Here is a 16,229-nt window from a genome sequence, read left to right as displayed (position 1 = left end):
CCCTTTGTTCAGGCAATTCCTATCTTAATGTTCTTCATTAGACCTATGCATTTCCTTTCATTACGATTCGTTTCGTGCAAAAATATCATTTTCGGAGATTTGGATGTATACGAATCTCAGAACTGACATAGTAACAAATCAGAATAAAAAATTTAAACCAAATGAACAATGCATTTGTTTCATTTGGATAACATCAAATGATAGACTAGTAGTTCAGGCCCATGGGGAAATGAATTACATTTTCAAATTTGTTCCATAATTCGATAATGTCGTTCCACACATTAACTTGGATGTAGTTAATATTGTCCAATCAGTTCATGCCATTTCTCTTGGTTGGACTAGTGTCTGAAAATATCGAACCATTCTGATTCAAAGTTGTCTGATTCGATAATTTATTAAATATATATGGCAATCTTCCGGAAAAACTGCAAAATATTTTGAATTCACCTGGACCAACGAATATACAAAACTAATGCTGAAGATACTAAATGAATCCTGAAAGAGTTCAACATAATGAATAGGACAAAAGGAAATTCTTCAATGAACAAATGCATCCGAAACTAAACGAAATGAAAATTTCCAGTGTGCATGTCTATTCTTCATCAAAATGCCTTGTCCTACAGATATAAAAATCCTTTAACAGAACTACCATTCACCACCTGTACTGACCACTAGTTCTGTGACATTACTGAGTCTGACAGTGGCCACAGAGCTGGATACATTCCTAAATGTACAAAGCTAGATACTAATATCTACAGTGAGGAACAGAAGTATTTGAACACCCTGCGATTTTGCAAGTTCTCCCACTTAGAAATCATGGAGGGGTCTGAAATTCACATTGTAGGTGCATTCCCACTCAGAGACAGAATTTAAAAAAAATTCAGGAAATCACATTGTATGATTTTTAAAGAATTTATTTGTCTTGCACTGCTGAACATAAGTATTTGAACACCTAAGAAACAGCAAGAATTCTGGCTCTCAAAGACCTGTTACTGTGCCTTTAAAAAGTCCACCTCTACTCCACTCATTAATCTAACTTAGTAGCACCTGTCTGAGCTCTTTAAAGACACCTGTCCACCCCACAGTAAGTCAAACGCAAACTACTACCATGGGCAAGACCAAAGAGCTGTCAAAAGACACCAGAGACAAAATTGTGGACCTCCACAAGGCTGGAAAGGGCTACAGGGCAATTGCCAAGCAGCTTGGTGAAAATAGATCAACTGTTGGAGCAATTGTTAGAAAATGGAAGAGGCTAAAGACGACTGTCAGTCTCCCTCGGACTGGGGCTCCATGCAAGATCTCACCTCGTGGGGTATCACTGATGATAAGAAAGGTGAGGAATCAGCCCAGAATTACAAGGGAGGAGCTGGTCAATGACACAAAGAGAGCTGGGACCACAGTGTCAAAGGTCACTGTCGGTAGAACACTATGCCGTCATGGTTTCAAATCATGCATTGCACGGAAGGTTCCCCTGCTCAAGTCATCCCATGTCCAGGCCCGTCTGAAGTTTGACAATGACCATCTGGATGATCCAGAGGAGGCATGGGAGAAAGTCATGTGGTCAGATGAGACCAAAGTAGAACTTTTTGGTCTAAAGTTCACTCGTGTTTGGAGGAAAAAGAAGGAGGCGTTGCATCCCAAGAATGCCATCCCTACTGTGAAGCATGGGGGTGGTAACATCATGCTTTGGGGGTGCTTTTCTGTGAAGGGGACAGGACGACTGCACTGTATTAAGGAGAGGATGAATGGGGCCATTTATTGTGAGATTTTGAGCAACAACCTCCTTCCCTCAGTCAGAGCATTGAAGATGGGTCGTGGCTGGGTCTTCAAACATGACAACGACCCGAAGCACACAGCCAGGATAACCAAGGAGTGGCTCCGTAAGAAGCATATCAAGGTTCTGGTCTGGAGTGGCCTAGCCAGTCTCCAGACCTAAATCCAATAGAACATCTTTGTAGGGAGCTGAAACTCCGTGTTGCTCAGCAACAGCCCCGAAACCTGACAGATCTAGAGGAGATCTGTGTGCAGGAGTGAGCCAAAATCCCTGTTGCAGTGTGTGCAAACCTGGACAAGAACTACAGGAAACGTTTGACCTCTGTAATTGCAAACAAAGGCTTCTGTACCAAATGTTAACACTGATTTTCTCAGGTGTTCAAATACTTATGTTCAGCAGTGCAAGACACATAAATTATTTAAAAATCATACAACGTAATTTCCTGAATTTTTTCTTTAAATTCTGTTTCTCAGAGTGGGAATGCACCTACAATGTGAATTTCAGACCCCTCCATGATTTCTAAGTGGGAGAACTTGCAAAATCGCAGGGTGTTCAAATACTTCTGCTCCTCACTGTATATGTAATAACACCAGGGGTAGTTGATCCATGGAATATTCGATTGCCTCCTGCGGGATCAGGAAGTGTTTTTCCCCCTTGCTGGAGCAAATTGAATCTGAGCTTTTCTCCATGTTTAACTCAGTTCCTTGGGCCTACATAAACTTATTAATGGTAACTAAAGCTATTGGTCATGTAAAGATGTGTTATGCACTTAAAGTGTGAAACACATCTACTCCTTCATGGTCTAGCTCAGTGGTTCTCAACCTGTGGGTCGTGACCCCTTTGGGGGTCGAACGACCCTTTCACAGGGGTCGCCTAAGACCATCAGAAAACACATAATTTCCGAAGTGTAAAGAGCAGCTACTGTGTAGAAAGCAGCTGCTGTGTTGAAAGCAGCTACTGTGTTGAAAGCAGCAGTATTGGAGGTAAAACGACACTCATGAATTATAATTACTGGGTAAATAATTTTATGGTTGGGGGTCACCACAACATGAGGAACTGTATTAAAGGGTCACGGCATTAGGAAGGTTGAGAACCACTGGCCTAGCTGATAATATACAGGACAACCTGTGTTCAGAAACAGCAGGCTGTTATTTCACAGCAGCCTTGGAGAATGACTGTCTTCCAGAGAAACATCAGTGTAACAATAATGGCACTATTTTATCAAGCTTATATTCATACAATAAATACTGTCATATAGAACAGATGTTTCTCAGATGAACATGTAGGTTGTGCATGGTGAAAATTGCACAATGCACAACCCCAATTCCAAAGTTGGGAAGCTGTGTAAAATTTAAATGAAATCATAATGCATTTTTTTTGCAAATATACACTCATTTTATTTACAATAGAAAACATGTATAAACTGAGGAAATGTACCATTTCAAGGAAAAAAAAAAAATAATTTTGAAACTGATGGCAGCAAAACGTTTGACAGGGCCATGTTTGCCACTGTAAACCGCTCAAAGTTCCTGGATCTTCTTTGTTGTATTTTTCGTTTCAAGATGCGCCAAATATTATAATTGGTGGAAAGTCTGGTATAGATGCAGTATGTGCTTTAGCATTGTCCTGCTGAAATATGCAAGGCTGTGAAAAAAGACATCAACTGTATGGGAGCATATGCTGCTCTAAAACCTGGATATATCTTTCAGCATTGATGGTGCCTTTCCAGATGTGCAGGCTGCCCATTCTATATGCACTAATGCACCTTCATGCTATCAGAGATGCAGGCTTTTGAACTGAGCACCAATTACAAACCAGATGGTCCCTCTCCTCTTTAGTCTTAAGGATGCGGTGCCCATGTTTTCCAAAAAGAATGTCAAATTTCATTTTGTGTGACCACAGAACAGTTTTCCACTTTGCAACAGACCATTTTAAATGAGCTTTGGCCCAGAGAAGAATGTTTGTGGATTATGTTCTTCTTTGAATAATAGAGCTTTAACTTATACTTTTGGATAGCACAGCTGTGTTCACAGACAGTCATTTTTGGAAGCATTCCTGAGCCCATGCAGTCATGTCCATCACAGAATCATGTCCCTTTTTAATGCAGTGCTGTATTAGAGCCCGAAGATTTTGGGCATTCAGTATTGCATTTCGGCCTTGTCCCTTGTGCACAGAGATTTCTCCAAGGTGTCAGAATCTTTTGGTGATATTATGTACTGTAGATTATGATGTATTGAAAGTTTTTGCAATTTTACATGAGGAACATTATTCTGAAATAGTCTGATAATTTTTAGACACAGCTTATCACATATTGAAAAGATGCTCTTTTTATACCCAATCATGTGATTGACCTGTTGCCAAAAAATCTAATTAGTTGCAAAATGTTCTGCCAGCTTTTCCTTGTTAGTACTACCCCATTCCAACTTTTCTTAAAATGGTAAATTTTCCCAGTTTAAACTTTTGATGTTTTCCATTGTGAAAAAAATATGGGTTTATGAGATTTGCAAAACATTGCATTCTGTTTTTATGTAGATATTATACCGCATCCCAACTTTTTTGGTTTTGGGAGGGGGGGGGGGGGTTGTATGTATTTTATGGTCCCAGAAAAACACTATTTGAATTTTATGCCTAGCACACTTGCAAGTGCATCACTCTCTTGGTTTACAATTTGTAAAAAGTATGGATGATTTTCAAATGGCAATATTTAATGATCTTGATGGGCTCACATAAAAATCTGCTAACAATAAGTTGGCATTATCCCACCTCCCACAAATGACCTTTGAAATAGACTGGAATCGACTGGGTGAATGCCTAGCACAAAGTTCTCCAGTTAAGAGAATACCTTTCGTACATTTGCATTTCTATATTAAATTACTTTTTCGTAACAGGTAACACTTTAAAGTAAATAGGATAAGAATATGTGAAATCTGCACTTAGTATGTCAACCCAAAATGTCATAGTTCTGATATGTGCCTGCTGTACCATGTACGTTTATAAAAAAGTATCCTGTTCTTTTTGTATTGCTTCCTTTGTGTGAAAATACCTGGTGTTCCTGCCAATTCCTCTGCTTTCCTATTAAAAACTGACCACACTAAGCAGGAGAGCACAGCATGGTCAGTTTCCAGGCTGTGCTGAGAACTCAGCCTATTCTGCTCCAATGATCAGATATGTGCTGACATGCCCCCCTGCACAGCCATTCACAGGAAAGAGCAGTATGCTGCTGCTTCTCTTACCCCAGCTCTCCAGGATCCTTATGCAGCTGGGATCAGAGAATATGTGATCACGTATAAAGAAAGGTGAAAAAGAAGGTATTTATACTTTTTTTATATATGTATACACAAATGTTTTGCCTTTCATTTCTTTTCAAACTGAAGGGGTTGTTTTGCAAGGTGAGGATTCACATATACTTTAACCTTAGATCACAGAACCTGAAGACTGATGGGTAACTCCCTCATTAATTTATAAAACTGATTTTTTTATCAGCACACAAATATATGTAAAATCTATGATGTGACCCTTGCATTGAAACGTTTTGAGACCCCAAAGTTAGAGAATAGATGTGAATTCATAAAATCAAAGACAAAAGTTATGTTTTTCTACTTTTTAATAATATCATAAAATTGAAAAAATTATATTCTTGTTTAAGCAGGATTAAACTGATGATGAGGACAATGTATTGCTGGCAAAGTTCTTTTTCAGAAAATCAAGGTCTTCGCTGTGAAAGTGCAGCTCTTCTAAGAGTCTGGAAATAAACTCCGTGTACACTGTTTTTTTCTGGGAGTCTTTGTACAAAGGCATTGTGGGTAGTAACCTAAAAGACAGCAAAAAGAGCTTTAGAAAATATTTGATACATCAAGTCACAAATCACCACCATCACCTTCTACAAAATAGGCTTGAGCCCCCTGCATCCAAACTTGTATTTCTATATACACTAAATGAACAAAAGTTTGTGGACACCTGATAATCTCACATACTACAGTATATGGCAACAATTATGCGACACCCACTCCTAATTACTGAGTGCAGGTGTTTTCAATGAAGGTTCTTCTTAATATTACAGCATACAGAGAAATATTAAATAACTATGTGCTTCCAACCTTGTGATGACAGTTTAAAGGACGTTACTGTGCCCAAAAGTCAGGTCCAAAACAATATGGTTCGATGAGCTTGGTGTGGAGGAACCAGAGTTTCCTTCATAGAGACTTGAACTCAACCTTATTGAAAATCTTTGAGATATACTCAAATGCCTATTGCGTGCCATGGTTTTGTTTGTCAGTCAGATCACTAAGAAACTCATGAATAATTAAGGAAGAATACTGCTAAGCAGTATTTTCAACTGAACTGACCACTTAAAGCAGAGCTCCGCCCAGAAGGGGAAGTTCCGCTTTAAAGACTGGTCCCCCGCTCCCCATTAAGGATTGGCACCTTTGGGGAGCAGGTACCCGAAATTGACAGGTACCCGTTCCCACTTCCGCTGCAATCACCTAGGTGATCGGAGGAGGAAGTTGTCCTCCTACCCTCCCTCCTCGTAGTCTTTTGGGACACGTGACAGGTCCCAGAAGACTACGGAGCCATTCAGGAAGTGCAGAGCGTCTCCTGCATGCACAGTGGGCACACGGCTGTGAAGCCGCAAGCTGTCACAGCTGGGTGCCCACACAGAAGATGCAGGCGCCTGGAACACCAGACAACTGGTGAAACGGGCTGTGGGGAGGACACCGCAGGAACGTGGGACAGGTAAGTGGCTGTTTTTTAAAAGTCAGCAGCTACAGTTTTTGTAGCTGCTTATTTTTATCTTTACACAGTGCGACTAGAACTCCACTTTAACCGTGTAAGCTCAGAAAAAAAATAGGAAACCCTTCTATGAAAAGGACATCCTTTGTTTGGATTCCACATCCAAAAGTCAGATAAAGGAATCTGCCTGACCTGTTTGAGCCTACCCTGTGCATGTGTGTACGACACAGGTAAAAACTGATGCATTGAGCCATTTACTTGTATGGCAGGTTGTACGTAACATTGGTGGCTCCCTGGCAACAGGAAACCACCTGAAATATTACTCTGGGCATATTTTCAGCCTCTCCAAAACTGTGTGCATGAGGCTTCACAGCATATGCACTGAAATCACAGCTCATCATCCCTGGCTTCTTCTATCAGTGGGGACTTGGCACTTGACCAGGCTTGTAATATGAACAAATAGCAAGCGCTGTAAAACCTTTCAGCAATGGACAGCAATTCTGCAACCAGACTTCAGAACAGCCTCTATTGTGAGCTTTGAGGATCAATTATTCCACAGCACCTGCAGCTACAGAGTATGTGAGAGCTTTTAAGTATCATTTACTCCTTTTTAAGAACAAGCCTATACCTTTTTTTTTTTTTTTTTTTTTTTTTTTTTTTTAACAGGTAAGCATGCTTATACCTTAATGTCCTTAACCATGAACACGATAAAGTAATCCTGTAACAAAATCTCAATAAGCAATGTAAAATTAAGGCTTTGTAGCAAACAATCTAAGATGCCTGCTTCTACTTGCACAGCACCACTTGCCTATCCTGAAAGCTATTTAATAATTTGTTAACAGATTAGCTAAAACATAAATCTTATCTCATAAACGTAAAATCTCATCAGTGGCACAGCAAATCTGACCTCAGTCTGTTTCAAGACAAGGATTTAACTTCCTTGTCTTGAAACAGATCCCAGCAAGATCTGCAATAATTATTTCATCAACTTCACCTGCAGCTGCTGGGCACATGAAATATGAATAAGAGGAACTCAAGGGATACAGTCAATCAATAACCACAGAGAAGAATCACAATCCTGCACTTTATTCTGGAGTGAGATTACATTCATGGTATCTCAGACAAAATTACCATAATGCAAACGATGTCTTGATTTATCCGAGTTATATAAATGAAACTAGCATCTAAAATATACTGTATATACATATGTATGTATAAACACTTTTCACCATACTCAAAATGTTGTCAAATGTAATCCAATGCAACTGAAGTTAGAGAGAATCTGCCATTTTGCTTGTTCTCATAATGATTGATTATTAAAATAAAGATAATATAACTAAATGCACAGAGCCCAGTTTGTCTGCTTGTTTGGAAGTTAACTTAGGTGAAGTAGCTGAGCAAAAAGATCCCTGAAAAGAAGATATATTAGCACATTTTATTTTCCCTAATAAATTCAGGATCTAATATATTTAAAAAATGCATTTTTCCTTTAAAGTTATTTCAGTTCTTAAAAATTAAATACGCACGCTCAGGGCTTTTTTTTCCCTCAGAGAATAGGTGCAGGAACGCCCCCTTTTTCTCCACCCCTTACCCACCTCTGACCACCATCCCTTGGTTCCACCTCTACCCACCTCCCAGTACCACCCGTTTTAAAATATAGAACTAAGTATCATTTTGTGGTGCTAAGTAATTTATTTGGAATTTGTTAATAATAGCAAGAAAATCCGTAAAACAGACCCCTGCAGCCAACAACAATAGATCATCCCCAGCAATATTAAACATTAAACCCACAGCAACAATAGACCCCCCCCCCCCGCAACTACAGACCCCCCACAACAAAATACCACCCCAGCGACAATAGACTCCCAGCAACAACAGATCTTCCAGCAGGCAGCATCAGTAGACTTCTCTCTCAACAGAAGATACCTCCCAGCAACATAAGACCCCCTCAGAAACAATTTATCCCCTAACAACAATAGTCCTCCCCAGTAAAAATAGATCCCCCAGTAGCATCAATAGACACTCCAGCACACCCCATAATCACTTGCCATCAACATACATTCAGTGCTGGAGGTGCCGGAATGGCGTTCCTACTGAAAAAAAACAATGTGTACGCTTCCCATTGGTGATGGAGACATCCAATGGTGTCTTCAAGAACACACAGGGAGCCCTAAAATTCACTTCACTCTGAAATGCGAAGTCTAACATTTCCTAAAGATGTTTCACCTCCTCACTATTAGTCCAGTACGGTGATGTGTTAATGTGTCTCTAAGAAGTGATGTATAGTTATATATTCAAGTGTCCTGGGTTTCAGAACTTTATTAGATACACGTCTTTTATTTCAATAACTTTATTTAAACTTTCAAGAACAGAGAGATATGCTGTATTTTATATAATCATCTCAGAAGTTTCTGTCTAAAGGACAAGGACAGTTTTGAGCTCTCTCTTAAAACACCACAATGAAACATGTTATAAAGAGGTATGCTAAACACTGTACCCAAAATTGACTGCAACATACAACAGTACAATAAAAAAGAACTTTGGGGGAAAAAATAGAATTTATGGAGTCCCCGTAGCTTTTGCTGTCATACATCCAAGAATTAAAAAATAACCTGTATAACCACAAAGTCAGATTTAGGACATCAAAAGCTCTGTTCCATGGGCACATAGGAGACCCAGACCACGTCAAGACCTTCTGTCGCTCTCCAAGAAATACAGAGAACTAGCTGTACCTGACATTACAATATTTCATGTCACTTGCCATCTGGTACGACAAACTAACTGGTGGAGCCAAGGCTATCTCAAGCAGTGGCTTTCTCTGGAGCAAACCTTCTTTCAATACCCCCCATGTCATAGACAGGACCATGAATTTGTCTGTGTCTGCCCTGGGGAAGGATTGTCTACACTGGACACTCCGTCCACTGTGCACTCATTCTCACTTTCCCTCCCCGGCCACTAAGCCTGTCACACTTACAAGTGCTTGGCCAATAGTAGGGTTGGGTGGAGCCTGGTGGAGAACTGATCAACTAGTTCCTCTGCTCCACTTTTGATCTCACAACACATGGGAGTGGGACGATTCATAGCCACTGTTCAGTCCAACAGCAGTTTTCAAAGCCATCCACTACTGTACACTGTCACTAAAACAAGTCTTTCAGTTCCCCATCAGGCTCTGCTTATCCAGTGACAAATCATTTCCTAAATATTGGCATCCCTGGCCTTTCTGCTTACATTTAGCTTTCGCCTGGGAAACTCCTGGCCGAGAGCTAAATATGGCAGGGGATACAGCACTGTGTTGGAAGCAGTCACATACATGAGTACTGGCATACCTGTGTATGCCAGATCAGAGTTGGTCTTTATTACCACCAGTTCTCTGTTTAGGTAATTCTTTAAGAATTTTTTTGCTGGTGTACAGATAAATTCTGAAAGTGATGGTAGTATGTTTCCTGCAGTCATCCCCACTAGTTGGTGTTGTGGTGGAGACAAGTGACTGCTTTACCATATTTTGTGGACCTGCCCCCAAATCCACCCTTACTGGCGGGAAGTTTTTGCTTTGATAAATTACCTTACAGACCCCTCCCTTGCTCAGGATCCAACAGCCTGCTTGCTACACTTTAGCCCTCTTTTCAAGCTTAAATAAATACAGGCACTCCTTGGTGAAACACCTCCTCAACGAGGCTAGGGTCTGTATACCAGCACTTTGGAAAGCCCATTTTCCTCCTACTGTATGCCATTGGATTAGAACAGTAAATGGCATAATGCGTACAGAGGAACTCACTGCCTTAAGAAGACAGGAAGTCTTTTTTTGAAAAATGTAGCTCCAGAGGACCCACTTCACCTCTGAGATATCAGACCTATTTCATGAACTTGAAGATATATAGGCAACAATATAGTGGTATACACCACTGCATTAAGGTTTTTTTTTTTCCTATTTCTTTCGAATACCCATTCTTTCTACCTCTACCCTCACCCCCCTTAGGCCCTATTAAAACAGAAAAATCTAAACGGTGGGGCTCTGCAATTGCACCCCCACTACCGACATACATTATCTGCTACCACATATATTCTTTTCAAATCTGGTAGTTCCTATTTTCTTCTTTCAAAGTAGCTTCAGTAGATATATATATATATAAATAACTTTTTTACTGGCTAAGTCTTATTGGTTAATTAGCTTGTACATTTTTGAATTGTACTCAGACCTTTTGGCTTCACTGTTTATTAAGGTATAGGATTGTCTGTATCTTTTAAGCAACTTGTGAGTTTAAATAAAGAATTTAAATAAAAAAAAGTGGTGGTAGTAAGAACCACACAAATGCTTTTCCGATTAGGCGCAGTTAATTTTTAAGGGAACTACCACTAGAAAACAGTTATTAGCACCTCTTTAAATTCTCCTAAATGTGTGATGGCCAGGGCTCTCTTCATCACTCCCTAATCTGTATGCATACCCTCCTGGCACAACCCGAAAAAATCTTCCAGGCAGCTTTCTTCAGCAAGTGAAAAAAAATCTCTAAAGTTAGATGTATTCAATGTATTTGGCACTACAAATACTCTGAAATCTGTTGTCCCCTCTGCAGGAGGAAAATCTTTACATTTAGGGTCCTGACACACTATTTACATTTACAAACTAATGTAGAACCACCAGTATCATCTTCTCAGTGTCATCATCTAGCATGCTATGTCTTCTTCATTTCATACAGATTTCGAATTGTATTCCGAGCTTCCTCTTCTCGATTTTAAACCTGTTCCCAATGCTCTAACTTGTATAAAACCTCAAATAAAGAACTGGAAAATAACTCTAAAAAGAGTCCTTTGGGAAAATGTGCTTCATGTGTCCATCATGATAACACAATAGTGAAAAATGTGCGCACATACAATCACATTACCATGGTTTCCCAATGTTACCTAAAAAACAGAGTCAGAGAATTGCAGCATATTTTTGGGGGGATGTTAGTTTCCAGCTTTGGAAACTAAATCAAATTGTATTACGTTAAATATAAATTAGAAACTGTAGCAAAGGTTGGTTAGACCAGAGTTCCTCTTTATGAAACCTGATCTGATTAACGATGCAATGTTTCAGATGGCTGCATTAAATATTCAGAAAGTAAGCTCCTTGCTTTCATTATTGACTTCAAACACTGTGCTTCCTATTACATAACTACTACTGTTACACTTATCACAACAGAATCTGACCGAAGTATCACTCATTTACACATGTGCACTAGTACGGAAAAGTCAAAGAAAAATAACACTTTGCAAGACAAGGGAGCTATAGGTAAAGCCATTTAATGTTACCGTTGGATGGGAATAGAGCATTTCAGCTATAAGAAAGGGATCAGGAAAGCTACAGAGGAAGTGCTGAGAGGGTAAGATCACAGTGTGGTTATGTCTGTGCACTGGGAGACAAGGATATCAGTACTAAAGAGTGGAGCACACATAAGCAGTGCCACATCACAACACACCATTACTGATCATACAAGAGATTGCAAACCCTTCTGACCCTACCAGCCTAGACTCTCCAGCCTTGATCTGTGCAACAACCACAAAAAAATAAAATTGCTAATCTCTGGAAAACGGAAGGAAAAACAGCTAAAAGAATTGTTACATAAATTTCTCAATAAACGGACAATTATTTAGCAAAACTAATTTCACTGCTTACTGGAAACCTTTATATTATACGATGAAATATCAATAAAATACAACAGTCACTGAAAGAAAACAAGTAGGAACTGTACAGTTTCCTAACGGACCTTAATTGCTCCCTATGCAGTTTGTCAGATTTCCTTAACTTTTTCCTACAACAGCTTCCAATTCACTGACACTATGACTGTTCTGTGCCCCCCCTCCTTTTAAAGTGAAGGGGCTTACTAAACTAAAAGCCCTTTCATTGTAAGCTTGTTGGCCATCGTTTGAAGGATATACAGTGCGTTATGTAAAAGAAAAAAAAAAAAAAAACAAATCTCTGAGCAAATCTGCACATAAATTCACCAGGACCATGAATCTCAAATCCACAGGATTCAACGTGAACCCATGGCAGGGCAGACACCAAACGTCATCCCTAGTATACAGCAGACACCCCTAGTTACCGGATTAGATCACCACAGAACTAAATCAAAAAATTATTTGTGATTGGCTTCTACGAGTTACTTCTCTACTTTTTTGCCGTAGTTGGATGCAAAGAGAGATAATTACCAAAAAGTCAGCAAATCCATACAAATACAAATTACAAAAGACAATGTCCAATATGACCACTCTTTAACATTTCAGAAATACTGTAAATTATGTAAAAAAATTTTTACTCACTCTGGGGTCTTTTGACTCAACAACCTTGTCTGTGTAAAATTTATTTATTTTTATTTATTCCAGGTACTTATATAGCGCCGTCAATTTACGCAGTGCTTTACATATATATTGTACATTCACATCAGTCCCTAACCCTCAGGGGGCGTACAATCTAAGGTCCCTAACTCACATTGATTAATACACATACTATGGCCAATTTAGACAGGAGCCAATTGACATACCAGCATGTCTTTTGAGTGTGGGAGGAAACCAGAGTACCCGGAGGAAACCCACGTAGGCACAGGGAGAACATGCAAACTCCAGGCAGGAGGTGCCGTGGCTGGGATTCGAACCAACGACCCTAATACTGCCAGGCGGAAGTGCTAACCATTTAGCCACTGTGCTGCCCAGCCACTGTGCTGCCTAAAAGGTGCTATATCATCTGCCAATGATTTTGTGATTTATCAAACTAGGCTATGCTTAATACACAGTCATGTGGTGACCCAACACAAACATGTCCAAAACTCATTTTGGGTCAAGACCCATAGTTTAGGAAACACTGCCCCTCTGTATCCAAAATGAATACAAAAATTGCCATCATTCACTTTAAGTATCCAGTGCCAGCACAAAAACTAAACAACTCTCTGAACTAAATATGTGTTTTTCAGGGTAAATCACAGTATTTGGTCCCCACCAGCACAGCTCACACATCAGAGAGAAGATGTAGCATATGGCAGATGCAGACTTGCCTCAGTGTAGGAAGTTAAACTGCTTTGACACGAAAAACATGGCAGTTAGTTTGCACATCTGCTCAGGATGACTAGATTCATATTTTCACAGTTAACACCTTCAGGTTACAAAAAGATTTGGAGTCGTAGACAGGACAAATCCCCTAAGCCTTATATTGTTTAAACGTAAAGTTCACCATCTGTGATTTACAATGATTTCTGTCCATGAAACTGTTGTAGTGTCAATCGCAGGTGAACAAACAGTATCAGTGAACTTTAAAGTTGTCCCAAATTTAGTACAAAGAGCATGTAGATCTGACCATGTGCAAGAATAGGTCATTAATTTCAAAATGGTCAGGTTATTCCACAATCATTTTACACAAAAATATCACCTATTCACTTCACATCTTAATCTGTAACCTGCAGTACCAGGTCTATCCCTGAATCACAATGCATAACTGTGTGCAGACAAAATTCAATAATCAAGACATGGCCAGCTTTAGTTCCCATACACTATTCCAAACATGATAAATTCTGGTCGACTGACAGTGACGTGAGCAATCCCCCATATACAAGTATTAGCAGGCCATATATACCGTCCCCCCCCCCCCCAGTGTGATCCCTGATCAGCATTTTTAAACACAGAACATCAATTTGCAAAGCTTGCACAGCAGGATAAGGATTGTTATTTTCCACAATGTGACAGTTATTTTCAGCTGAGATTAAAAATTACAGCTACATGTCTAAAATAAACCCGCTTACCCTTGTGTTAAAACTTTGTGAATGAACCCTTCAGCCTTGTGTATATGTATTATAGAAGCATATATGTGTTTATACTCTACAGGCATAAGTAGTGCTACTGCTATCTCACAGAGGTCTACTGTTCAAAATAAAGTAAAAAGAAGACTCCACTGGTTAAGCTGTCTTTCCCTAGGAATCTGCCTGTCAAGAAACCTACAGAACACTGACATCATGATCCTGACTTGACCATGATTTGTAGTTAACACTGTTAGAAATTAGCATCAAAGTATTGGTCCAAAAAAGTACTTACTCAGTAGCTCAGATGGTTACTTTTTGGGATTGATCAGGTTAAGGTTAACATATTGTTGTGACTTGTAGTTACCACTGGTACAAAAAAGTACCAAAGCAGTGGTAATAAATAAGTGAGCAAAGCATCAGCTCAATAATTCAGATGTCAATAAGTTGTCTACAAGTTAATGTTGGGACAAATCAACACTTCACTAAAAGAAGTGGAGGCTGACAGCACTTCTTATAAGATATCAGGGAAAATCATTATAGAACAGTGCCTGTGCACAGTCCACAACCTGAAGAATAGTCATGCATTCCTCAGTGCTATGCCCAATACCTCAATTACCTATTATCAGGCCTCAGCACTGACAGCTGAGGGACGTTGTGGCTATGTCAACAGTGACTACCACAAAGTCACTATTTGCACATAAGTTTCAGAAGCACTTTGAACAGTAATTCTCTGTCACAAGTAAAGGCCTATCCTTACAACTAGTGGTACAAGCAATGATCATTAGATAATGAACAAAAATTCAGAACTCACACGACAGAAAATGGGATGGGGATATAGGGTGTAGTGGAAGGAAAAATGGGAACTGACTTAGAACACAGAAAATTATGGAGAAGAGTCACTGGGTGGAATGGTCCATAGGATAGGCAATGGGAGGAGGAGGCAGACCAAGGAAACAGGGCACCTGGATGGGAGCCAGCAAGCCTCGTCGGGGATGGTGAGGATCCTATGTGACTGGAGTGGTGGCAGTGTGAACACAGGTGGTGCGTCCAGAGGCTGATGATGGAAGAAGAGATGGATCAAAAGGCATCCGCCTCGGGAGGGACAGGTAGCTCCTCGTCAATGATGTGGGGAATCCCTCGAAGACAAGCAGAAGAAAGGGAGGGCGCCAGGTCAGGAGTAAGTCTTCCTTTTTTACAGTTTTTCACTGAATTTACTCCTCTTGACCTGTTGCCCTCCTCTTCTTCTGCCTATCATTACAATTAGCCTGTCAGTTTAGAACATTCACTGTTAGAAAACAAATGTTGCATGAAAATAAATCATTCTAACGCTATAATCTATTTTGCCCATTCAGCACTGTGAAGAAAGTGAAATGTGTAAAATCATTCCTTGTGTTATGTTTGTAATGTAGAAACCGGTCTTGCCCACTCTGTCCTATGACTCACTTCAGCAATGCTGAACTGATAACGCAGCTCTTATTTTGCAATCTTCCTGGTATTTTGGTCATGTGGTGTGTAATAGCGGCAATCTCTCTCCTCCCCTGCTCTTGCTCCTTTGATACCTCCATGTCTAAAATCTCACAAAACTTCAGATTCTGTGCAGAAAGGGAACAACAATAAAGCAAACTGTCCGAGAGTACTGAAATATGGTGACCTATGAATACAATTTACAGCACAGGACTGCAGCCTAATTTACCTTTCCTTCATTCCTCCACTGCTTGTTCAGGCACCAGGAGCAAAGAGAACATCTGTGTAATCTCCAAGTCGAGACTCTGAACTTACATAGGTCTGAGAACTCTCTTCCAAACCACACGACACTGCTTGGTACCAAATAAAAAAGAAAAAAGCGCCACTTACAAAAAACACCAAAGTGTCAGTAGCATATCCCACCCAAAATAAATTTTGGCAACAATAATCCAAATTAAAAGGTATGCGCTAATAACAAATTTATACAAAAGTGTATG

At 39.8% G+C, this 16,229-nt stretch overlaps 1 protein-coding gene across 1 annotated transcript in view; it reads right to left on the bottom strand.

The window, feature by feature from the left end:
- Window positions 1-5,360: 5,360 nt before the first annotated feature.
- RPAP2 (RNA polymerase II associated protein 2) overlaps window positions 5,361-16,229 on the bottom strand; it is an 88,906-nt gene continuing 78,037 nt past the window's right edge. Inside the window, exon 12 of the mRNA XM_089668940.1 lies at window positions 5,361-5,585. Coding sequence (XP_089525066.1) covers window positions 5,426-5,585 — 160 coding nt within the window. The 3' untranslated portion in view covers window positions 5,361-5,425. The remainder of the gene's footprint in view (window positions 5,586-16,229) is intronic.

Source organism: Staurois parvus, unplaced genomic scaffold (genome assembly GCF_062004578.1).
Source record: "Staurois parvus isolate SC_StPar_1 unplaced genomic scaffold, SC_StPar_1.0 ptg000066l, whole genome shotgun sequence".
NCBI classification, from domain to species: domain Eukaryota; kingdom Metazoa; phylum Chordata; class Amphibia; order Anura; family Ranidae; genus Staurois; species Staurois parvus.
This window is presented reverse-complemented; position numbering and strand designations above follow the sequence as displayed.